Source organism: Podospora anserina, chromosome 6 (genome assembly GCF_000226545.1).
Source record: "Podospora anserina S mat+ genomic DNA chromosome 6, supercontig 3".
In the NCBI taxonomy this organism is placed as follows: domain Eukaryota; kingdom Fungi; phylum Ascomycota; class Sordariomycetes; order Sordariales; family Podosporaceae; genus Podospora; species Podospora anserina.
Genome location: NW_001914841.1, coordinates 61,151 through 84,733, shown reverse-complemented (window position 1 = coordinate 84,733; position 23,583 = coordinate 61,151). Strand labels below are relative to the sequence as shown.

The 23,583-nt window shown below is 54.0% G+C and overlaps 8 protein-coding genes across 8 annotated transcripts; 5 read left to right on the top strand and 3 right to left on the bottom strand.

Moving 5' to 3' along the window:
* Positions 1-862: 862 nt before the first annotated feature.
* Positions 863-1,159, top strand: PODANS_0_230 (uncharacterized protein; the record flags this gene model as incomplete). Its single annotated transcript, XM_001904512.1, has 2 exons — positions 863-923; positions 993-1,159. 2 exons carry the CDS (start codon positions 863-865, stop codon positions 1,157-1,159), a joined length of 228 nt encoding a protein of 75 aa, XP_001904547.1.
* A 411-nt stretch (positions 1,160-1,570) lies between these two features.
* On the top strand, positions 1,571-2,470 carry PODANS_0_220 (uncharacterized protein; the record flags this gene model as incomplete). Its single annotated transcript, XM_001904511.1, has 1 exon — positions 1,571-2,470. One exon carries the CDS (start codon positions 1,571-1,573, stop codon positions 2,468-2,470), a length of 900 nt encoding a protein of 299 aa, XP_001904546.1.
* Positions 2,471-4,013: 1,543 nt separating this feature from the next.
* On the top strand, positions 4,014-5,177 carry PODANS_0_210 (uncharacterized protein; the record flags this gene model as incomplete). Its single annotated transcript, XM_001904510.1, has 1 exon — positions 4,014-5,177. One exon carries the CDS (start codon positions 4,014-4,016, stop codon positions 5,175-5,177), a length of 1,164 nt encoding a protein of 387 aa, XP_001904545.1.
* Positions 5,178-5,800: 623 nt separating this feature from the next.
* PODANS_0_200 (uncharacterized protein) lies at positions 5,801-7,814 on the bottom strand (the record flags this gene model as incomplete). Its single annotated transcript, XM_001904509.1, has 3 exons — positions 5,801-6,940; positions 7,038-7,380; positions 7,426-7,814. The coding sequence occupies 3 exons, from the start codon at positions 7,812-7,814 to the stop codon at positions 5,801-5,803; spliced, it is 1,872 nt and encodes a 623-aa protein (XP_001904544.1).
* A 1,368-nt stretch (positions 7,815-9,182) lies between these two features.
* Positions 9,183-11,240, top strand: PODANS_0_190 (uncharacterized protein; the record flags this gene model as incomplete). The annotated part of the gene is made up of 4 exons (XM_001904508.1): positions 9,183-9,531; positions 9,607-10,216; positions 10,294-10,940; positions 11,020-11,240. 4 exons carry the CDS (start codon positions 9,183-9,185, stop codon positions 11,238-11,240), a joined length of 1,827 nt encoding a protein of 608 aa, XP_001904543.1.
* Positions 11,241-12,651: 1,411 nt separating this feature from the next.
* Positions 12,652-14,685, bottom strand: PODANS_0_180 (uncharacterized protein; the record flags this gene model as incomplete). The annotated part of the gene is made up of 1 exon (XM_001904507.1): positions 12,652-14,685. The coding sequence occupies one exon, from the start codon at positions 14,683-14,685 to the stop codon at positions 12,652-12,654; it is 2,034 nt and encodes a 677-aa protein (XP_001904542.1).
* Positions 14,686-16,902: 2,217 nt separating this feature from the next.
* PODANS_0_170 (uncharacterized protein) lies at positions 16,903-17,592 on the top strand (the record flags this gene model as incomplete). The annotated part of the gene is made up of 1 exon (XM_001904506.1): positions 16,903-17,592. A coding segment is annotated over one exon (690 nt), but the record flags the coding sequence as incomplete, so codon positions are not given.
* A 1,263-nt stretch (positions 17,593-18,855) lies between these two features.
* Positions 18,856-20,563, bottom strand: PODANS_0_160 (uncharacterized protein; the record flags this gene model as incomplete). Its single annotated transcript, XM_001904505.1, has 3 exons — positions 18,856-19,062; positions 19,129-19,349; positions 19,429-20,563. 3 exons carry the CDS (start codon positions 20,561-20,563, stop codon positions 18,856-18,858), a joined length of 1,563 nt encoding a protein of 520 aa, XP_001904540.1.
* Positions 20,564-23,583: the final 3,020 nt, after the last annotated feature.

Here is a 23,583-nt window from a genome sequence, read left to right as displayed (position 1 = left end):
CGCCATGTTAGCCGCTACAGTGGCGGCCCCCGGTAAACCACCACTTGCCACCGCAGCACGCTCCTTGTTCTGAACTATCCGCATGTAACTCTGCCCTCGATGATCCGGGTCCGAGGAAGAGGTGGGTGGAGTGCCGGAGCCAGCGTGTAGTTGACTTGGTATAGTATTCCGAAGACCGAATTCGGAGCAAAGAATAAGCCGCCGCCGACGTCCCGATCTCCTCACTGGAGCTGTTACATTTGTGTCGGAGGGTTTATGCACACTTGAAGGATCGTCCCGGCCCTCTTTGTGTTTGGGACTGCCTTGTTACTCGCCACTCGCCTAAAGCTGCGCAAAGACTGGTCGCTCCGACCCTGCAGCTATCACGAACCAACGGTAAACGGCTCCGCGGGTCGCAGTGTCGCTTTCTTGCGGTTCTGTCTAAAGGATAGCTGCGTGGCAGGCCGCCATCAAGCATAAGGTTGTTCAATCGGCGTCCTCATCTGACGCCCAGACAGTTCAAATTTCCAACGACAAAAAGAGGACTGCCACGAACTCTCAACAATGTCTGAAGCTTGGCGGGTCAATCTGCCGTTTGTCGGTTCGCCATCGTCAATGACAACCATGAATTCTGTCGCCGACTTTAAGGAAGCCCTGGGGCAGGTTCCCCTGACTAGTTGGCTCAAGTTTTCCGCGGGGCTTGTATGTTTTTTGTACATTCCTTCAAGTTGGGTCCAAATAACCCCAAGGAGAACTAACAGCCGCTCTTGCATCGACCTAGTACCTTGTCTACCATATCGTGCGCGCCATCTACCTCCTCAACTTCCACCCCTATGCCAAGTACCCAGGCCCTAAATGGGCGGCACTCAGCAACACTTGGTACATGTATCAGTGGTTCAAGGGACGTTACCCATGGTCCATTGAAGCTGCCTTGAAGAAATACGGTCAGCAGTTGCCCACAATCCTCTTCGCTCCTTCATTACCTTGTCGTTAACACGCAGATAACCCCACAGGCGACGTCGTACGCATCGCGCCAAACGAGATTGTCTTCTTCACCGTCCAGGCCCAGAATGGTCAGTCATTCCTCAGTCTCCCATCCTTGGGCCCACCAGTCCTAACGAGTACTTATCTTTCACCTAGATATCCTTCTAAGCGGCACCAAGGGAAAGCCCGCGTTTAGAAAATCCAGCTTTTACTTTAAAATAGGGCCACACACCGGACTCGCTGCCGAGTCGGATCCCGAGAAGCACCGCACCATTCGCAAGTGGATGGCTCCGGCTTTCAGTCCACGCGCCCTCAAAGAGCAGGATCCCGTGCTGCACGGGGTGGTCGATAAAGCCATCAACAAGATGGCGCAGAAGGGCGACACGCCCGAGGGCATGGACTTGACCATCGTGAGTTGTTTTCATCTCTTCAACAATCAATTTTACTCTCTCTCCACGCAGCGCAACTGAATGGTGTTTAGTGGAGCGACTGGATCGCCTGCGACCTGGCCGGGAGCCTGGGCTACGGCTACGACTTTGGGAACATCGAGAACGAGAAAGACGCGGACCTGCTTAGATGGTTCAACGCCGTCACCGTCTGGGTCACAATGGACCAGGCCTTCAAGCGCCTGGGGCCCTTCGTCCACCCACTCGTCTATCTCATCCTGCCGCGCAGCTTGGTCAAGCTCCTTCGCAAGCACAAGAAAATCGTGGCCAACCGCGTGGAGAATGCCAAGGATTTCAAGCAGCGCGACTATTTTACCTCGTTCATCCAGGAGGGCAAGTCCATGCCCAACACCAACATGGACTGGATTCTGGCGCAGGCCAATCACATCTTCATCGGCGGGCTGGACCCAGACACGAACCTGTTCTGGTCTGCCATCCTGTTCCTCGCACAGCACCCGGACAAGTTCAGAAAGTTCGCGGCCGAGATCAGGGGCAAATTCAAGAGATACGAAGACATCGAGGACGAAGAGCTCACCCACCTGCCGTGGCTGAGCGGCGTCATCGACGAGTCGCTGCGCCTGCACACCAACGGGTCCTTTGGGCAGCCGCGCGTCACCCCCGGCGCCACCGTGGACGGGCACTACGTCCCCAAGGGGTGCGGCGTGCAGACGTCCATCTTCGCCGCCTTCCACAGCGAGCGCTACTGGCACAAGCCGCACGACTTCTGCCCGGAGCGCTGGCTGCCCGCCACGCACTCGGACTACGACCCGGCCTTCGCCAAGGACGTGCGCGAGTGCTTCCGGCCCTTCAGTGCGGGCACCCGCAGCTGCATCGGCCAGAACATGGGCTACCGCCAGGCCCGCATTCTGTTCGCCAAGATGGCCTGGAAGCTCGACTGGGAGGTCGTGAACCCCCACGAGTTCCACTGGGAGCGCGACCTCCGCCTGTACGCTACCTGGGTCCGCCCGCATCCCAGGATCCGGTACAAGCTGTCGGACGTGGCTAAGGCGGCTGCTGCTGAGGGTGGGAGGGAGAATGGGGAGAAGCTTGTCGAGGTGTGAGCCTGTGACCGAGATCCGGGGCTGGCAACGTTGTGGATGCATTCCAAGATTTCCGATATTAGATTAAGCGGCTATCGGAGGATTCGGATAAGTTTTCCAAAGGTAGAATATCCTACCATAGCTGGAATGAAGCATTGATCTCACATGTGTCCGCTTGTCCGAGTAATATGTAATGACTAAGGTAGCCTAGGTATGGAAGACTGGACATTAAAGTACCTTTACCGCTGTGAACAACTATTGTCTTGAGACTTGCACACGGCTTCGGTAAATGCATTTTGCATGTGAAACGGTTTGTTTGCAAAAGATACAATTTATTCGGAGAGGTGTGAATCGGAGACAGCGTAGTAATGTGAACGAGTCGTTGACACTGGGCCACCGTCTGATGACCGGGTGCTAAGCGATGTAGAGAAAAAGAACAGTGCAGTTGATTGAAGGTAGCTTATGGAAGATTAGCGCATTGTCTCGCATTCTCGGGCGCCGTTCTCAGCTAGTGGGCCTCATAGCGCAAGGTACCTTGTACCCCAGTATAGCATTCGTTGAAAGCTTGGAGGTTCAGCCAATGGGTATGGCGGGATTGAGCGCCGATCGCTTCTCTTCTTAGTGTTTCATGCAGCGTTACAATGCAAGTCATTCGGTGAGGCTTTGTCAGGTTCGGATGTCACATACCAATCACGCATAACTTAATAGTGTAATTGATCAGCTCTGTGGGATCCTCATTGTGTGTGTGCAATGCCGTTCTGGATGCATTGGCGACTGGGTCGAAAAGTGTGGTGTGTAGAAACTTGCCAGAGCGCTAACAGATCTGCACACGCTTTTGTTCGACCCAGTTGATTGCACTGCTTGCTCATCTAAGCGGCGATCACCTTGAGCTCCAAACGCGCCCTAGTCTGGGCTCGGAGATTTCTACGAAACTGTTCAATCACAACGCTAGAATCTGCAAAACCCTGCTATATGATTGGTCCAATTGTATCATGACAAAAACACTTCGTATCTCCGTAATGCCTGCTCAATTGAGTATAGTCTAATTCAACATCGGAAGGTTGGTAGGGTCGGGGACCTGACCGACTTCTTCAATACGGAGAAAACCCTCCGAACATAGATGTCCACCCGGCAAGGACGGACCCTCCGATAGATGCATGGGACCTACTGAGCTCCTCAGTGAGCAAGGCCAGACGGCAACCGTTTCTCTTGATTCTCGGCTGCCGTCGGAGGAGGAGCATAAGGATGCATCAAAGGAGGATTCCAGTTGACCACCATCTCGGAGCGGCACATTGACGTCCATGGATGGCAAGGGGCGAAGAGTCGGAGGAAGGCGGAGCCGGTAATGACACCCTGGCGAGGCTTCAGAGCCTTCAGGTACATTGGGAAAATAATTCTGTGATGTACACATACCACTGACTTGGAAATGGTGGTCGAAGAAAGAACAAAAAATTGACCCAAATGCTGTCCAGACACTACACAGACTGAACAAGTCCATCTCCGAGACCCATTCCAGCACTTCTCAAGCTTCCACCGGTTATAACTTGTATGACTGGGAAAAAAGATGACAACGTCGAGTGCCAACCCAGCGGCGGCGGCGGCGGATGCCAGCCATGCCACCCAAACAGCCATCATCCAAATCGATAGCACCAAGCCGGCGGCTCTGCCCCTAACGGTATCCAACACCGTGCCCATGCCAACCATACCTCCGCCGGCAGGCCACGTCCTAATCCGCGTCCTCACAACGGCCCTGAACCCAAACGACTTCAAGATGCCGACATACATGCCGGACCCCGGCGCCACAGCGGGATGCGACTACTGCGGCATCGTGATCGCTACGTCACCAGCCGATGACTCTCACAACTACCGAGAGGGTGACCGTGTGTGCGGGTCCCTCTTCGCGTACAACCCGGCACGGCCGCTCGACGGTGCCTTCGCACAGTTTGCGACCGTGGACGCGCGCCTAGCCCTGCGGGTCCCAGCAAGCTGGACCGACGCGCAAGCCGCGGTCCTAGGCGGCATAGGTTGGACGACGGCGGCGCTCGCGCTGTGGGGCGGGGATATGCTAGCGTTGAAGGGTAGACCATCACGACCTGTCACCGGGGTCGAGTCGGAGCCCGTGCTTGTGTACGGAGGGGCCACCGCGTCGGGGACGATGGCTTCGCAGCTGCTCAAGGCGTCCGGGTACAGGCCCATCGCCATTACGTCGCCCGCATCCGCATCGCTGGCTAGACGATACGGCGCCGCCGGCACCGCATCGTACTTATCTGCTTCGGTTGTCGAGGACGCGCGCCAGGCTACTGGAAACGGTATCCAGATACGCCACGCGCTTGATTGTATTACCAACGCCGAGTCCTACGCCGCGTGCATGGGGGCTATTGCGCGCCGAGGCGGCCGCTATGTCTGCCTCGAGGCGCTGGACGCGTCTTGGCCGGGGGGGCGTAAGGCGGTCAAGGTGGGTGTTGTTATGGCTTTTGAGACGACGGGGTACTCGGTTGATTATGGCGCTGGGTCGACGTACACGCGGCCTGCCCGCGTCGAGTCTTACAAGCTGGGGGTCGAGGCGGCGGCGGAGATGCAGGCGCTTATTGATGATGGCCGTGTCGTGCCGCATCCGGTTAGGGAGCTCAAGGGCGGATGGGATGGGATTCTCAAGGGGCTGGACATGCTCCGTGGGGCCAAGGTTAGTGGGGAGAAGCTAGTGGTTAGGATCCCGCAGGATTCTTGAGACTTGTTGGGTTTGTGAGGCATGGGCTGGGTTTGAGATGGCGAGACGAGAAGCAGTCGCCCTTTGCGAAGAGTTCGTGATAGATTATGATTAGGTCTAGGCTGTGAAATGAACGAAGTGTTTACACAATGTCGCAATTTCCTTGTGCAATATGTAAAGTCGTTGCTGTAATAACTTGGTGCTCTCCCGAGTCTAGGTACATTACCTTTCATCGAGGGCAAAGATGGGAGAAAAAAAGAAAGGAAAAACGGAAAGTTGCTGTACTGGGTGTCGTGCCTTGCAACAGTCAATACCTCCGTTGTATTTTTACGTCTCATCTCACAGAACAAGCAGTCTTTAAATATCTTCTGCCTCGTATATTGGGGTGAACTTTATCATACATTCAAATTCTCAATATTAATTATCCATGATTTCGCTCATTCTGAACTTGTTGGGGAATCTTTTTGCACCTTCTCTCCCAAATATCGAATTTCCCAGTCCTAGTACAACCATTGCCTCGGAATTTGAACTTCCTACATTGGTGACATGTACAACCATGATGGGACACGTTAAAATGACGCCAGTAATGATCACTAACACTTTGTATTTTCAAATCTGCAAAAGAATCCAGGTTCATCTCATGGTCAGGCGACATCGCCAGTCTTAAGCTCGTTTGCCACAACGGTATCCGCGGCTTCCTTCTCCACATCAACAGCTGCAACCCCCTCGGCCTCCTTCTGACTCTCCTTCTTTTTCTCCTCCTCCAGTCCGTACTCAGTCTCAAGCTTAGTCCTCAGCGGCACCCGCTCCTCAAACAAAACAATAAGGAAGTTGACGGCCGCAAACGCGATAGCGATCTGCCACAGCAGCTTGAGCGCGTCCTGATAGACGCCAACAATCTGGTCCCGCGTCGGCTTGGGAAAAGATCCGATGAAGGAGACGTAGGCGTTCTCGTAGGCCCGGTTGCCGCCCTGGAACAGGTCGCGTGCAGCCGGGTCCTCGATGCGCCAGGCCAGCTGGGAGAAGCGATTGTTGAAGATGGCGGCGGGGATGGCGACGCCCCAGATGCTGCCAAAGGAGCGGACAAAGGCAAAGGCCGAGGTCGTCGAGGCCTGGTGGCGCTCGAGCGTCTGCGCCTGGACGGCGGGCAGGAGGGTGTTGAGCACGAAGCCGGAGCCAATGGCCTTGATGATTTGGAAAATGGCCCACTCTGCCGTCGTGGTTTCGCGGTCTAGGAGGGTGAAGAGACCGTTGCCAATCACGGAGACGGCAAAGCCAAAAATATGCAGAGGCTTGTACTGGCCCCAGCGTACTAGCATCAGGACCGAGATGATAGAGAAGGGCAGGGAGGTGAGGATGGCCGGAAGGATATCGACGCCCGCCTGGGCCGCCGACGCGCCAAGCACAGCCTGGAAGTAGACGGGCAGGAAGAAGAGGTTCCAGTACAGGGCCATCGAGTTGAGGAAGGTGGCGATGAAGATGATGACGACGGTGCGGTTCTTGAACAGATTCGGGGGCACCACTGGCTCCTTGGCCTTGGTCTCGTAGAAGCCGAACAGGACGAAGCCCGCGAATCCGATCAGAAGCGGGGACAGGATATGACCCGATGACCACGGGTGGGTCGTGCCGCCATATGTGGTTGCGTACAGAATGGCAACGGTGGAAGCCATCAGGATTACGTTGCCCGTGTAGTCGATGCGTGCTAGCTTCTGAAGGTGCGACTCACTGCGGTTGTACGCGGTTCGGACGAAGAGGAAGATCATAACCATCGACGCGCCGCCAATCTAGAGAAATAAAGCGAACCGTGGTCAGCACCAATGACGGAGCTTAGTCTCGTGGAGGTATGAGGGCATTATTAGCATGATTAATTAAGTAACTAACCGGAAGTGTCAGGTAAAAGACCCAGCGCCAAGTGGTCCTCTCTGTAATGATTCCGCCGACCCAGGGTCCGATTCCCATGCCAAACGTGTAGGTGAGCAGCACGACAGACATGTAGTTGCCTCGCACGCGCAGCGGCACCAGGTCGGATATGATAATGTCGATGATGATGTAAAGGCCTCCCGAGCCGATGCCCTGGACGGCGCGGCCGGCGATGAGCATGGCGCCGTTGGTGGCGCCGCCGCTGATGCCACTGCCGAGTGTGAAGAAGGCAACAATGGCCATGGTGACCCATCTACGGCCGTAGATGTTGGCCAGCTGGCCAAAGAGGGGCTGGACGGCGGCACTTTTCCAAACAAAAGGTTAGCGGGGCTTGTTCATCTGACTCTACCTTGATTGCAAGACATACCCTGTGAGGAAGAAGACATTGGTGATCCAGACGTAGTTCTCGCCTATCTCCAGCTCGGTGACGATATGAGGCAGCGCCGTGGTGATGACGGTGTTCTCCAGTGCGCTGAGGAGGGCTATGATAGCGCACGTGATGAGGATGGCCCAGAAACGGGGTGAGGGCTTGAAGTCGGTAACGCCACTATCGGCCTTGTCCTTGGCCCCACCTGTCTTGCTGTTGTTACCATTCCCGTCGCTGCTGTTCTCGGTATCGTTATCGTCCCTTGAGACACTGACCGGGGGCGCCATGCTGGATGTCGATGCAGTGGTTGCTGCAGCGATAGCAGGGTCCCTGTCCAAATCCGATTTTCGATCAGGTGTCTGAGTTGCCATGGCCGCCAAGTTCGATATTATCTGAGTGGTGAGAGAGTGTGAAAAACGATGCCTCAGGTCATTGTGCTATTTGAGCTGCTACAAGCCAAACCTGACCTGTAACCGGCGGGGAAGCTCCTCGGGAGGAAACTGATGGCAGCCCCCGGCAGTTAATTCTCTCTCGTGAGGATCGGACCTGGAATGAACGGGGGAAAAAATGTGCCGTGTGCGTGTAGGACGACCGCAGAAAGCAGAAAGTACAATCTACAAGATGCCCACTAGGGAATAGACCAAGGACCACACCTGTTAAGTGGGATTGGGATCCATAAAATATCGGCTGAGTATATACAGTTGCGACATCTTTCAAGAAAATACAGGCAGCGCGCCGGAAGTTGGTTCTTTTCTCAAGGATCGGAGCATAATACGGTGCTACCGTCCGTATGCACCATTTGAGGAGTGACCTTCCTACCGTAGCACCCAGCCGAGGCAAAACGGGCCAAAGAGTTGTGCCGCATGAATGCAGTATGTACAACCGCGGGAAGTAGCAGGTACAATCTGCTATGGCCAATTGGCCATCAGGGTGATGTACCTAGATCATCCCTGTTGTGTGTAATTGAGGGCCACGATCTATTCCGTCCCTAGCCCATGCAATACCACTGTCCGGGGATGACAATTAGCTCTTATACCCGGAAGTCTGGATTGCAAAAAGGATTGATCAGCAAACTGTTTTGACGAGGTAACTTGAGGCTCTGTGTGTTCCGAACGGAACACATTCTGAATTGGAGTGCATGCTCTCTCTTTTGGACTTGAGCACTCTGCGGCGAGCTTGCCACCGCTAGCTGCCACTGCTGGGCGTCTAATCGGAAAGCTGGAGGATATGTCGGGGTAAAGGACAACCTTAGTGGCTTGGCCGGAACGGTTTATAGAGACTTCGGTGTCCTCGGAGCGGACTTTCGGGAGATGAGCCTTCTCGGAGCGGTCTGTAGGATTCTGGCCAGACTACAACCCGGCAGGGGGCGCTTCTTGCGAACATCGCCGTTAGGCTCCTTCCTGTTTTCTGCCTTGTAGGCCGCTTGCTTCTGTCGCAAGGTCGCGTGCTTCTCCAGCTCCCCTTGCGCCCTTGACCCACAAACTCAGATCTGCCTACTATTCCAAGCGCGTCGCACATGACATGGTCTAAATGCACGCGATGACCTCTTCTCCATGCGCATGCATCATAAAATGCAATTTCTATTTTACAACATATATGGGGTAGCGTTCCTTCTTGGGTAATGAGAACGTTACGAACAGCCGACCTCAAGCCACTGACAATCAACTTCTTCCACGTTACCTTAACTCGACAAGCCTGCGGACGACTGAGAGGGGGCTCCAGGTCCATTCTGACGAACAATGAAACCCCATGAGAAAGTTCTTGTCTTTCTCCAGATAAGCTGCTGCTTCGCAATCGCCGCAACAAGGGCCGAAGTCTTCGACTATGTCATTGTTGGCGGCGGCACCGCCGGACTCGTGGTCGCAAACCGGCTCTCAGAGACACCGACTGTGCGCGTCGCGGTCATCGAGGCCGGCGGCGACGAGCGAAACAACCCCAACGTCACCCTCGCTAGCGGCTACATCACCATGGCGGCGTACAACACGCCAATCGACTGGGCTTACCAAACCGTACCCCAGCCCGGTGTAAACAACACGCCGTTGACTTATCACCAAGGCAAGGCGATCGGGGGAACCAGCGCCATCAATGGTATGGAATCACCTGTACCTGCACACCTTCTGTGCTAAGCACAGTGATCTAACAGACATCTGTCCCGACGGCCAGGCATGGCGTACGTCCGTAGCAACCAGGCCGACCTAGACGCCTGGGAGAGGCTCGGCAACCCGGGCTGGAACTGGGCCAGCCTGTACCCTTACTCCATGGGGGCCGAGAACTTCACCTTCCCCGGCCCGGGGCTGCAGGCGTCGGGCGTGACTTTTGACGCAGCCGTGCACGGCTACTCGGGCCCCATCCACACGGGCTACGGGAGCGCCTTGGGCAACATGACCCTCACGCCGGCGGTGCAAGACGCGTGGGAGGAGCTCGGGCTTCTGCCAAACGTCGACACGGGTCGCGGCAAAAACCGCGGTGTATCGGCAAACCCGCTTACCCTCGAGCCAGGGTCGCCGTCCATCCGTTGTGACTCGGCTCGGGCATACTGGTACCCCGTTGAGGATAGGCCGAACCTGAAAATTATCAAGGGCACGGCTCGGCGTCTGGTCTGGAGGAAGAACAACAAACCCTGCTCTAAGAAAGCAAATACCGCCACAGGCGTCGAGTACTTGGATGAGGATGGACAGGCCGTCGTCCTCTCCGCCACCAAGGAGGTCATCCTTTCGGCGGGGTCACTCAGAACCCCGCTTGTCTTGGAAAGCTCGGGGGTTGGGAATCAAGGGTGGGTGAAACATTCCACAGCCTCCACCTCGGCGGGCAAGACACGGAAAACACTTTGATAAAACTAACGAGACGTAGAATCTTAAAAAGACTCGGAATACCCGTTGTAGTCAGTCTTCCAGGGGTCGGTGAGAATTTCCAGGACCAGGGAAACAATATCGTCTTCTACAACACCACGGCAAACGCCACGGGCGCCGTCGTCTCGCAGACCTGGGCCAGCCCGGCCGACGTATTCGGCAGCGACCTCGCCGACATTGCCAACAGTACCCGCAACGAGCTGCCGCGCTGGGCCGACCTGATTGTCTCGGCATCGGGTGACGCCGGCGCACTGCTGAACAGGAGCGCCGTCGAGGCGGTTCTGCGGGCGCAGCACGACCTAGTGTTTGGGGACTCGGAGGGTGCGACGACGCTGGTTGAGTTTGTCACCACGGCTTTTGGCAACGGCATGTTGATGTCGCAGCACTGGACACTGTTCCCCTTCTCGCGCGGCAGTGTCCACCTCGCCTCGGCGGACGTGTCCAAGATCAACGAGCCTAGGATCGACCCACGGTTCAACCTCGTCGATTTTGACATCACGGCCCAGACCCAGGCCGCCAAGTTGGCCGCGCGGCTGGGGAAGACGGATGCACTAGGCCCGCTTGTGTCGGAGCGCATCCGCCCGAGCCTGGACATCCTGCCAGAGAACGCGACTGACGCCCAGTGGAGAGAGTTTATCAAAACCACCTGTGAGCTCACCTAACCCCCCACAGCCAACAACGGGAAAAAATAGCGGCTAGCTAACTCTTTGGAAACATCCAAACACAGTGGATGTCGACCACCACATCGTTGGAACGGCGGCCATGATGTCCAGGGACCTTGGTGGTGTGGTGGACCCAGAACTGAGGGTGTACGGGACGGCCAACGTGCGCGTCGTCGACATGTCCGTCATCCCGCTCCACTTCAGCGGGCACCCCGTCGCCACGCTGTACGCCGTCGCAGAGCGGGCCGCAGACATCATCAGACGCTCGCCGCTCTATGCGGCGTAGCCGCGTGGCTTGACAAATAATTGTGGACGGTGGAAAACAGCGCAGGCCGTGTGGCTTTATCAGGTTACACTGTACCTCATAGCTACCAACATCTAGGTATTTGGCTTAGCTAAAAGATTAGGGCATGGCTAGAGCTGGTGCACCCGTGTAAATAATAATGTTGAGCTGCGGCCGAGCACGAGTTGATGTTTAAACGTTGATTCATTGCCACATTACACTCTAACGCTAGTTCAATTATTCTCAAAATAGGGATCCAAAGGTGAAAGTCGAAAATATCACTAAGGTTAACGATCAAGCAAATGAAACCGAAACAAAATATATTTAAATAATACTCGTAGTAATATCCTTATTTTCATCTTTCTTTTCGTCGTGAATCGAGTGTGGATATTCAATGATGTATGCCTATATGTTACAACCTGCACCGGGAATGGATACAGACTGCAAGGCAGTACGCCAGAGGTGAATATGACAGGAAATCGAAGGTTGTGACAAGCGTCTCAGACAAGGGGTTCACTGTCAACAACAGGTCGTTCTACAAAGAACTACTTGAGAGTAGATTGTAGACAAATGAACTTGATTGCTTGCGTGAGGAATCAGATTCCTCGACACGGAGAGCGCTGGGCGCTCCCTCCTATTTATGTGCAGCTATCTACATATGTTTCTGAAGTATCTTTGTACCTTGCTCAGTGTGCTCAGTGGTCTTGGCGGCTGAGCAGACTGAGCAATCTTTCATGATCGATGTGCTCAGTGTGCTCAGTGGTCTTGGCCACTGATCAGACTGAGCACCTCCTGATTGGTCACATGGGGACTTTGTGGGTCTTCCCATCCCTGGCCCAATGATTGGCTGAGGTGTCCCAGCACCTCGGGAACCACCCAGTGGTTCCTTCACGGGGTTATTATGCTTGGGGCGTAACACTATATTAGGTGGTTATTACGGTAGGGAGTCGCTAGCCCTGGCCAAGGTACCTCAGCGCTGTTTTCTTAGCTCGGTGTATGTATTGGTTTCCACGGTAAATCTTATAAAGTCACTACTTATTTTAACAAGGGATTTTCCCTATCAGCGACTTTCTAATAATCGTCTTTAAGGTTTGAAACTGTGGAAAACAAAGTAAAAAATAGGGTACTTTTTACGAAGTCACGATTACTGCCCTTATAAATAGCCCTTTTTCACCTTTTTACCGTTGCATGGTGTACTTGTTAAATGTGGTTTTATAATTGGCCTAGGGCTTATTTTAACAAATTTAATGACTTTTATTGTAAATATTCGTTGTATTTAATAGTGCTTATGTTTCCAATATCTATCCTGGAAACTCAGCCGCTCGGGCTCTTGGTTTTTATTTCACCTTATTTCTTGTTGCAAGTAAGAAGAATTCGTACTCGTCTATAGTTCCCTTGTGTCTGTTTAACCCCCTTAGTCCCCCCGGCTCCGCACTCGCTGCGCTTTCCCAAGGCTTTCCCGCAGCGACGCGACGACTCCCATGCTGTCACGGCCAGCGTTGGCATTTCCGTCAGCATCGGCATCGGCACCTTCCATGACGGCTTCTAGCAGTGTCGCCACCTCCCGCCCGGCGAGGAGCCCCTGCCCTCCTCCACCAATGTCCCTGTGCTGTTGCTGAGCCTGCTGGTGGTGACTTGCGGACACGCAGTACTGGCCGGGCAGGCCCAGCGCGCGCTCAATCTGCTCGAACTGATGCTCCACCACCTCCACCAACAGCCGCATCCGCAGTCCTGAGTTCAACAGCACCGAGTACCCCGCCAGGACCAGGCTGTGCACCATTGGCGCACGACCATGAGTGGCGGACTGGGCCTGTTGTGTGTAATGGTTGTGTGAGTGTCGCTGCTGCCGCGATGTGGGTGTCACGTTTGTCCCGGCGGGGATGGGGCCAGTATTATTGGTCCCCAGGGGCTGTGTAGAAGGCGACGGTGACGGTGGTGGCAAGGCGAGCTTGAAGAGGAGGTGTGAGAATATGTCGTTGTAGATGGTGACCACTTGAAGATAGCACGAGACCACGGTCAGCAGTTGGGCGGCGGTGATGGTCGTCTGGCCGGTCGGCATCCCCGGTACGGAGGAGGAGGTAGGCCATGACTTCCTTCTGTTTGAGCCCGAAGACGAGGAGGAGGAGGAGCAGGGGGGAGAGAAGGGGAATGGAAGCGACGATATGGCACTGTTCGGCCTCCACGTTCGCTTGGCTGCGCTTTGGATGCTACGGCTCTCGTTTGCCTCGTGCATGGAGAGCACCCGTCTCTTCGACCCCGAGCGGCTTGCTGAACTTGCGGCCACTGATGTCGCCGTGGAGGCTTCGTCGGACCCTCCACTGCTCTCGGGTGCCATGAACATTTTGCAAATATCGAGTAAGTTCTCCGTGCTGACGAGGATGGAAAACAGCGGATTGAAGGTGTGTTCATCGTTAGCGAGCGCCTCCGTTTCAAGTAGATTGAGTTCGCCCGAGTTCGCGATCGAGCCTGTCACGCTTAGCACTCCTAGGTCCCAGGGTTCCGTATTGAGCCGGACCAGCTGTACCGACAGGGATTCGAGGAGCCGCGCAAGCAAAACTCCCGGGGAATGTTGAACCGCCGGGTTCGGGGTCTGAGAGGGCATGCAAGCTTGATCTTCATCAACCGAAATATCAACAGCACCTTCGGGCTCGTCGTCTAGCTCCCCTTGAAAATGGAACTCGGACGGCGACGAGGTGGAGTTGAAGGTTGGAATGGGCGGCAGGGCTTGCGTGACGGGGCGGAAGCGGGATAGTGAAGCTGCCCGGGGGCTCATGTGGACGTCTAGGGGAACGCTGGCGACGGAATCGAATCCACTCGAACCCTTGTCGACTAGAAAGTCGAAGAAGTCGATGGGCTGGTACTGCTCGGATGGCGTCAGCATAAACATGCCGCCATCGTCAAAGACTCCAGCCTCTTCATTTTGGTCTTCGTCCTGGTTAAAGGGCCACCCCATTCCCATCCCCATTGACACGGGCGAGGTCTGTTCCGGCTCAAGCGAGACATCCCCGCTCGCCCGGCGCCGGGTCACTGTCGCTTTCCTCCTGTCGGATGTCGATGTGTTCGCCGGGGGTGCCGCATCCGACCCTACCTCAGTCGAGGACGCAGACGGCGCTGGCGCCGGAGGTAGTCTGCCAGAACCTCTCCCGGGAGGCTTGGCTGAGCTGGTGAAACACGGACATCGGATGCGCAGGCACCGTGTGCAGGGCCTCGAGGTGTCGTTTTCCTTGGCGCGCACGCACCTTAACTTCTGCGTGCGACAGCGGTCGCAGGCCGATCGTCGCCAGGACGGGTTTATGCGCATCTCCAGAGACTGTGGCGGCTGCCTTTGCCATCCTGGTGCCGGCGAAGGTGACACAGCACCTGGTGTTAGCCGGGAGGGCTGCATGCTGTCGGCGTTACTGAGCGGCTGACAGAGCTGGGCTGCTGATGCTGGCTGTGCCGCCTGCATGAAGAGTGGTGAGACAAAATAGGGTCCAGGATTATGACATCAAGGTAAGTAGCCACGCGCTGGGAGTCGATTCTAACGGAACGGATAAGTAGGTAGCGAAGGTTCTAGGTTGTTGTAGCGGGAAGAGTGGCTTATATGTTTTTGGACCTATTTGTTCGTACTGAAAGGAGCGACTGTGCCATTGAAGGAGCGACTGTGCCGTCCGAAGGGTAACACGCGGGGTAAATCCAGTAATCTGATCGGCCGGGATCTCAGCAAAGCTTTCCTAGCTGGACCAGGATTGCATTTAACCCTACCTCGGACATCGGACTCGAGCGTCGCTTTGTCATTGCAGGAACATAATTAGTACGCTAAAGGCTGCTGCACAAAGCTTCTGCATCGGTTTCTCGATACGTTCTCGACTAGCTGCCGGGGCCTCATCTAGGTTGCATTGGTGGCGAGGGTATTCCGTACCTACACTAATCATGTCCTTCCATATTGTTGTCTATGGCCTCGGCAGTACATATGGGTGTCAAGTGATAGAGTAACTGCTTACCGAAGGCAAGAAACATTGATACCACGAAAGGTTGCCTAGCCCCCAGCCTTGCAGCAAGTGTTGTAGCATCTACTCTACACGTGTGGCATCGAATCTCTTGACTCATGAAAGGCCATGCGGTCAGTCTTGGCTGAGTTGGACAACTGGTACAGAGTCTTATTGGCTAGACTACTAAATGAAGCATTGTTCATCTTCAATGTTGTTTGGTAAGGCCCACGAGCCATCCTCAGGAAACAGTGTGTGCTTATACTGAATCCCATATTACCAAAAGAAAACGTTCACTACTTTTTTTTAGATCATGTACCCTATGGAATCTCAAACCTCTAAGAGTTTCAGGGGCGCCGGTCGCCATCCCCCCTATAGTGTAATGTGGCAGTCGTAATCTTGCCATCATTGCAAGGTCTCCAGAACTTCCAGCGATTGGAGGAAAATGAAGTGTCAATTAGGAAGGCGGTTAGCACTTCATTTGGTCGTTGGACCAAAAGGTTCCAGACCCAGCCTACGTCCCAATGAATACTGCAGTCCGCTCCATCTGCCTGGCTCAAACCGGGGATGAAACTTTTGATCTCGACGCGCGAATCACCCCTTACTGCTTTGAACAGGCGGTGTGCACTGTTATTGTTAATATTCGATAACGGGCTCCGCACCTAACGGCCCCTGAAGAGTCTTGATAAGCAGCACCAAAACCGCTTACAGAGCCTATTGAATCATGCAGAATCGCACAAGACCCGTTGGTTACGCTCAGAGTCGCACAAGACCCGTTGGTCCAAGACCCGTTGGTCCAAGACCCGTTGGTCCCGCTCAGAGTCGCAGAAAACACTTTGGTCTTGCTCAGTGCCGCATAGCTCCCTTTTGCCATCGCCAGCAGAGCTTCATCCAGATGAGCTCCCCTCTCGACTTTTCCAATCATTAGAATGCGGCTCTACGCTATTGTGACTCTAGTCTCCAAGCTTGCTGAGTAGATATAACATGGAAACTGTCACGGTACGGTGTAAATAAAAGAGAAATACTGCGGCAATTACTACCGAGTTGTGTTGTATTGTTGGTGGGGAACTAAACTAGAATGCAGTGACCGAATTGGTGGTTTTGTGCGCGGGGTGGTCGTCACACGCAAACCAGCTAGTAACGTGACTTGGCTTATGTAAGCCCCCACAAGCCATTGAGAGGTCTTGGCAGTCTGTGCCGTAACAGAAACCCCCAAAAAACAATAATGCAACACATGGTTCCACCACCACTTATTCTGACACTTCCTCACGTTGCTCGTCACTCCGCGTGCATGATCTCTGAGCGGCGAATCAAGACCATCAACAACCCTCCTCTGTCGTCATGTCGTGCATCAACATCATTTACGGGGCCGGAGGAGGGAGTTGGCGACGTAAAGTTGACGGCCCCAAAGTCCTCGACTTGCTCGAAGAATTTGGCGTTAACAAAATCGACACGGCGCGCATCTACGGGTCCAGCGAGGAGCTTCTCGGGAGAAGAGGCGCCACAGCCAGATTCTCCATCGACACCAAACATCCTGGCGGCTTTGGCAACAACACCTCTGCTACCAAGGACAACATTTTATCAGTGGCCAAGACGAGTTTCCACATGCTGCAAACAGACCAAGTAAGACGGGGTGGGTGCAGGTGCCACTTGCCACACCGACGAGGGACTGATAGAACCCCCCTCCCCTCCAGGTAGATGTTTATTACCTCCACGCCCCCGATCGCAACACCCCGTTCGAGGAAACCCTCGATGGAATCAACGAGCTGTTCCTCCAAGGCGGTTTCAAGCGCTTCGGCCTCTCCAACTTCCTACCAATCGAAGTCGAGGAAGTGGTCCGCATCGCCAAAGCCAGGGGTTTCGTGCTGCCCACGGTCTACCAGGGCAACTACTCGCTCATCGCCCGGAAGCAGGAGGCCCACCTCTTCCCCGTGCTGCGGAAGCACGGCATGTCTTTCAACGCGTACTCCCCACTTGCCGGTGGGTTTTTGACCAAATCCCCGAGGGACTTTGATGATGGCCCCGTGGGCCGGTTCGATCCGAGCAACCCCATCGGTGGGCTGTATGTGACATTGTACAAGAAGCCCGCGTTCCTCGCGGCGTTGGACTACTGGGATAGGATCAGCACGGAAAGCGGGATTCCAAAGGCCGAGTTGGCCTACCGGTGGGTGGCATACCATAGCGCGCTGCAGGCCGGGAGGGGAGATGGGATGGTCATCGGGGCGAGGACGCTGGAGCAACTGCGCCAGACTCTTGTTGCGCTTGGGAAAGGTCCGCTGTCGGGAAATGTGGTAAAAAGGATTGACAAGGTCTGGGATATGGTTGAGGCGGAGGCTGGGGTTGACAACTTCAACTTGAACAATACCAAGATAGCTTCTGTTTTGTGATTGTCACCAATTATTTGATTGACATCGGGTCTTTAGTTGGTTCTCACAAAACTAGCTCCCCTTTTACCTGCTTGTTTTGTAAGAGTTTTATTACCAATGCTACCTTGAAACCACCCCCATCCATGGTGTGTCGACTATGATCACTGGACGCCCTTTCTACACGTTTAATTTCATTTAATCATTCACTCGTGGGTAGGTATTTTGTGTTACAATGTGGAACTTGTCATAGACCCACCATACGCTTCCCCGCGCTGTGGCAATTCCACAGTAAAATCCCTACTCCACACCTAGGTGCTCTATACTATAGGAATGCACAAAGTTTGGCGTGGGTGTGCAATCAGTTGCGGCCGCACAGTCTATGGAAATGAGGATTGTGGGTCTAATACTACAAGCTGCTTACCTACCTAATTTTAGAGGAATCACACAGCGACCACGACTGCCCCGTCCCTCCAGCGTGTTCGGTGTGCGGAGCAATTTAGAGCAAGCAAGTTAGAGGGGCCCCGATACAAGCTTTTCACCTTCTGCTTCCGGACCATGCACCTAGGTAGGTAAGTAGGTAGGTATCAAGGCGACAGGATCCGAGTTGTATCGTCTCCTCCAGGCCGCATCTTGACATGAGTGTAACTTCCAGATAACTGGAAGTCTCCCACTTGGTTACCTACCCAAGGAGGTAACCGGGCAGTTAGGCGGCCGGGCCTGCAGCATAGGTAAGCAACTCCGTGGGAGGCTACGCGTTTCATCTTTAATCCCGTCTGCGATAATAGTGGAAGAGTCATAATTCTTTGTTCATTATCAGGGGGGGGGGGGTCTAATAAGACATACCCCAAAGGTCTTCAAGGACACCCAATGATTCGGTACTTGTAAAATGGAACTTTGGGAAAAGACTCATACAACATCTTTCATTTGTACTGTAAATACTCTCCCATTTAATTGTCCCACCCACTTTTCACGAACATCCTCCCCGACACTCTCCATTTTGCCAGCCTCATTGTTGTCTAAAGGCAAATTTCACTCTGTGACCAGTATGTGACCTTCCCGCTTGAGCAAAATCCAAACTAGTAATTGTTCCCCTTGAGTGGTGGTGATCAATCAGGTTCTAAGCTTTGTCAAGGCAAGACGGGGCCTGGATCGTCGAAAGGGCCTCTTCAAGCATCATCATGATTATCATATAATAAACATTGGATAGCCGGTCCCCCTGCGTTGAGAACCCACTAATTATCCCTCCGGACGTATCCTCAGCCAGACTCATTATTGTTGGAACCTCTAAGCAGGCTTTGCAAGCGTGAGTGCAACCAGCACGCCGTTAGCCGGCCGTACCGTCAAGTGCAATTCCTCCTGCCACGGCGTGGGGTCCCTGCTCTCGATGTGGCTGAACTCTTGGGCAAAGCGGACAAGCACAACGAGCATCTCGGTCAGCGCGTACTGCTGGCCGAGGCAGATGCGTGGCCCGCCATTGAAGGGGAGGTATTGCTTGTTTGGACTTGTCAGTTACTTCATCTCTACTTATGCTCGTGCAGAATCCTGACTCCAACTCACCCAGCTGTAAATCTGGCCTTCCCATCGCTCGGGCCGGAACTCGCCGGCGTCGGCGCCAAAGAAGTCGGTTCGCCGGTGCATGGCATACACGGAGTAGTTGACGAGACCACCCTTGGGCACGTAGACGGGGTCGTCTCCGTTGGGCCCGCCGCCGCGTGGGAGCACAGTTTCGCGGACGGCAAGGCGGCTGTTTAGTGGGACGGCTGGCCAAAGACGAAGGGCTTTGATGGTGTTAGCAGTGCTCATCAAGGGGCAAGTTTACAAGGTAATGCAGCAAGCAACGGGTCCGGCGGCTCTTACCTTCGTTGATGCAATACTTTGCATACTTGAGGTTGCGCAGCTGATCGTAGCGCGGCAGTTTCCCTTCAAACTGGGCGACCTCGGCTCGCACTTTGGCCCATATCTCGGGACGTTGAGACAGAACGCGCAAGAGACTCCCGAGAAGGCTTGCCACCGTATCCCGACCAGCGATCAGGATGTTGAGGAGCTCGTCGCGGACCTTGTCCTTGTTGTTGGTGCTCTCGACGAGCTCCTTGAGGAAGTAGGTCCTGTTGTCCGTCTTCTTCCCCCCTTGCTTCAGCGCCCATGCCTCGTCGACGAAACGGTCCACATAGGCACGACACAACTTATGCGCATCCGTGATCTCGCGGCTCTGGCGGCGGAGCCAGCGGAAAGGCCCCAATCGGAGTACGAGGCCCATCTCGTCGAGCGAGAGCTGGAAGGCGTCCCCGAATGCGTGTTCGGCGGGCCGCGCGTGCTCGAGCGAGAGCGTGCGCGTCGACTTGTTGAAGAGGAACTCGGTGGCCGTGTCCAGCGTCAGCCGCATGAAGAGCGGCTGCAGGTCAACGGCGGACCCGGCCGCCGCGTGCGGGCGCAGCAGCGCCATCAGGTCGCCAAAGTGCCGGTCAATCATGCCCAGGTCGGCGACGTGGTCCTTGGCAAAGTTGGGGCGCAAGAGGGCGCGGCTGTGCGCCCACTCGTCGCCGTCCGTCACAAAGATGCCGCGTCCCAGCAGCGGCCCCATGATCTCAACCCGTTCCGACAGGCTGTAGTCATGGAAGCGCGATGCTAGTATCGTTTTGATGTTTTCCGGGTCGATCGTGTTGACGTATTGCACGCCCCGCATCCGGAGGGTGAAGGTCGGGCCCAAATCGGCGTAGTACTTTCTCCAGAGATCAAGGTATGTCTTCTGGCGGAAGTGCCGGAAGCCCTCGAGTATGAAGTCCAGAGCGAAGAAGGGGTCCTTCTGAGGCCATGCTGGTGCTGGTTTACAATTGTTTTCCGCGATGAACCTCTGCGACGATGAACGGGAACGTAGGAAACGGAAGAAGGCAACAACGAGCACAACCACGGAAGAGCTCAACAGGGCTGCCGTGATGACGCTCGCCGAGGACTTGTCCCTGAACAAGGGATTTGTGATGTCTTGGACGCCCATTTTCGTGGTATAGTGTATCGAAACGATGAGTCAATGACGTAACGCACGAAACGGAATGTGTTTATTGAGCCGAGAGTTTGAGTAGCAGACGTTGGAGCAAGATGTTGGGGGGGGGGGGAGCAAGGACAAGCGGCACAGGTCTTTGAACTGGCGGGCGCGGGGCATCGGCATGATTCTTTTTGCGACGGCGACGGCGCACAGAAGGCCGTCGACATGAGATGCAAATTGCTGTACCTCTCCCGTGTCTCTGGAGCCCCCGGTAAGTTTTGCAAGATCGAGGGTGTTGATCGGCCAGCACGCCGGAAACGGGACTCTGATTCACTGAACTGAAAAGGTCCGGCTGCCGCGCGGCTGACTGGCTAATCGACGACATAGCCGACTCCGCTCCGGCTCCGACTCCGAATCCGAATCCGACTCTGCATCCGAGTCTGCATCTGACTCATTGGGATTATTCGTTTTTGTACTTCGCCTTTCTGACTTTCTTTCTCCTCAGGGGTGCCACCACTTTGCACTTCTGGTAGCCAATAGGCTTTGGTCACGAGCATGTCTTCAATTATGCTTGCTTGGGGCAAAGGCCATGGATACAACAAAACTTAATGTAGTGATAGTAGAGCGTTGTACCGTACGTCAGGTTTGTTATGATGTTGGTGTGGGAAGCTCCTTTGTCTCAAGCAGGGTCACGGTCCTCGCGGTCCCAGGCAAGATACCGGTTTGGTTGGCTGATCAAAGAGTTGCAATCCATGTTGTGCATAACACAGTGCACCATTTGCCATTCCTTTCTCCATTACTGCGCCAAGTCGGCAAATGAATAACAGCCTCGTCAAGGAGCCGCGCCGGGTGTTGATTTGCGTGCCCGGCTCTGCACGCAGATACGCTCTCATACTGCAACTGCAACCGGCCTCATTTGTGACAAATCATGTTCTGGGGTCTAATAGACGTGACCATGGCGTTGCTGCCCTGTGTTTGTTGTAATTATGCTTTTCAATCCTGCCAGGTCCAGATTTCTCAAGACACGTCTCCTCAAGCTTTCGTTATCGTAGCGATTGCATTGTACGGCTTGACCAAACTTGCGATATGAATTTTCAAATTATCGCCGAAATATCTCGTTCAGCTCTCCAAAAACCCCTTCCAGATCCAAGTCAAAATTGCCAGTACTAAGATTGCACTATACACACACATAGTATCCAGCCGACAGACACCATCAAGGGCTTCAGAGGGTATGGCCACAGCTTCGAGAAAGCTTACACCAAGAAGCAGAACCGAAGTACAGCACATCACAGGATTGTTGGCTATGACTTGGGCGGCACGAGAATGATGTGTACGTCGATAACAGAAGCCCAACGGGCTGAGCCACAATTTATCGATTGCGATGAAAGGACTATCCATTTCCGAGTGGGGTTACTTTGTCGACAAGCACACCGAAGTGGAACAAGCTGGAAGAGGTCAAAGGTGGTGTCCTTTACACTTCGAAGTCCAATCAATTGCCTTCTTGATCTTGATCGTGCTTCACTCGCTGGATGGTGCTTCCTGCGGGCGATAGATTTCCAGGCTCCATGCACATAACTCGAATACACGGAATACCTTTACTAGGCTATGATCCCGTTGTATCTCAACTGTATTTAGAATGGTAGTAACGTTATGAAATTGTCCTCCTATACGTGGACAGCCCCTGCCGTACCCGCCCCTAAGGAAGTTTTTATGTGATTCGGCACGGCTAGCAAGGTGCACCAATCAGTGATACTTGCTCGCCAACTGAAGGCAAAAGGGTAATAGTATATAGAAGTGGATATCACGAAGTCTTGGGTCCGCCTACCTAACCTCAACTAACAGCGCCCGTCAACCGAGTGGTGACGCAATTCGGCTGGTTTTCATCCAGTCTTCCATGTGAATTACGCGATATTTGTTTCTGTGCGTGAGAGAAAACCAGATCGCAATTGCAACGCGTTCGCAGATACGCGGATATGTAGGCTGGTGACCTAGGAAAGTCACTGGCTGCGAAAATGTCACAACCCTGGTATATGGACGGGAATAACGATTGGTTGTGGAACCACGGGAGCAGGGGCCAATCGGGAGAACACCCAGGAGAGCCAATCACAGTGAGGAACGGCGATCAGTGCGATCAGGGTACTGATCAGACTGAGCAGGCCAGGCCGGATGATCAGTGTGATCAGGGCACTGATCAGGCTGAGCGTAAGTGATCAGTATACTCGGGACACTGATCAGAGGAATCACGGCTAGGAAAAGAAGTCTATATATACGGAGGAACTGGCTGGTGTAGATAGACAGTTCCGCAGTATGCAATTCACAATTGTATTCACGGTATCTTGTGTTTACATTGAGACATCTTGTTGTGCACTGTTTAGCTGCACCGAACCAATTGTCAGAAGTTACCTTCAACCCGTATTCCTTTCAGAGGTTCTGCACAGGGGTTCGTCATAATACGTTAATAGAAAAAAGAAAGGTAAAATATGGAGTTCAACTCGAACATATACACCTCCTAAATCCAAAAAAATCAGCAACATACTTCCCTCGAGCTTACATAACATCCTTACAATTAGGCTGTCGATAAAAGATTGCAAAAGATGAACATGACCACGCCTCGAACTGAGGACCTCATTAGTCGCAGGCACTAGTAAGAACCAACAAGATCTCTACATGGATATGAGGGATACGCTGAGTGCGAGCAACCTACGTGCTGTCAATTACACCACATGGGAGAACTCATGTTCTTGCTTGAATTTCACTTGCGGTTTGGCAGGCTGTAAACCTCCTCCTGATCCTCAGCCTGTCTTAGGTTCTTCGACTCCTTTCCAACTCGTGAAAAAGGTCAACAAAACTACCAGTTGCGCCCCGCTTTCCCCATGGTTCGTTCGATGTGGTCTTCGACATAGCGAACCCTTCCCCGCGACTGCACTCTCCGCAGTCAACCCACGAATCTCAGGGTCGGTTTCAGATCCACCAAGATGGAACGTATCCAATTCCATTCCGTTATCCAATGACCCACCACTTACTCGATCCTA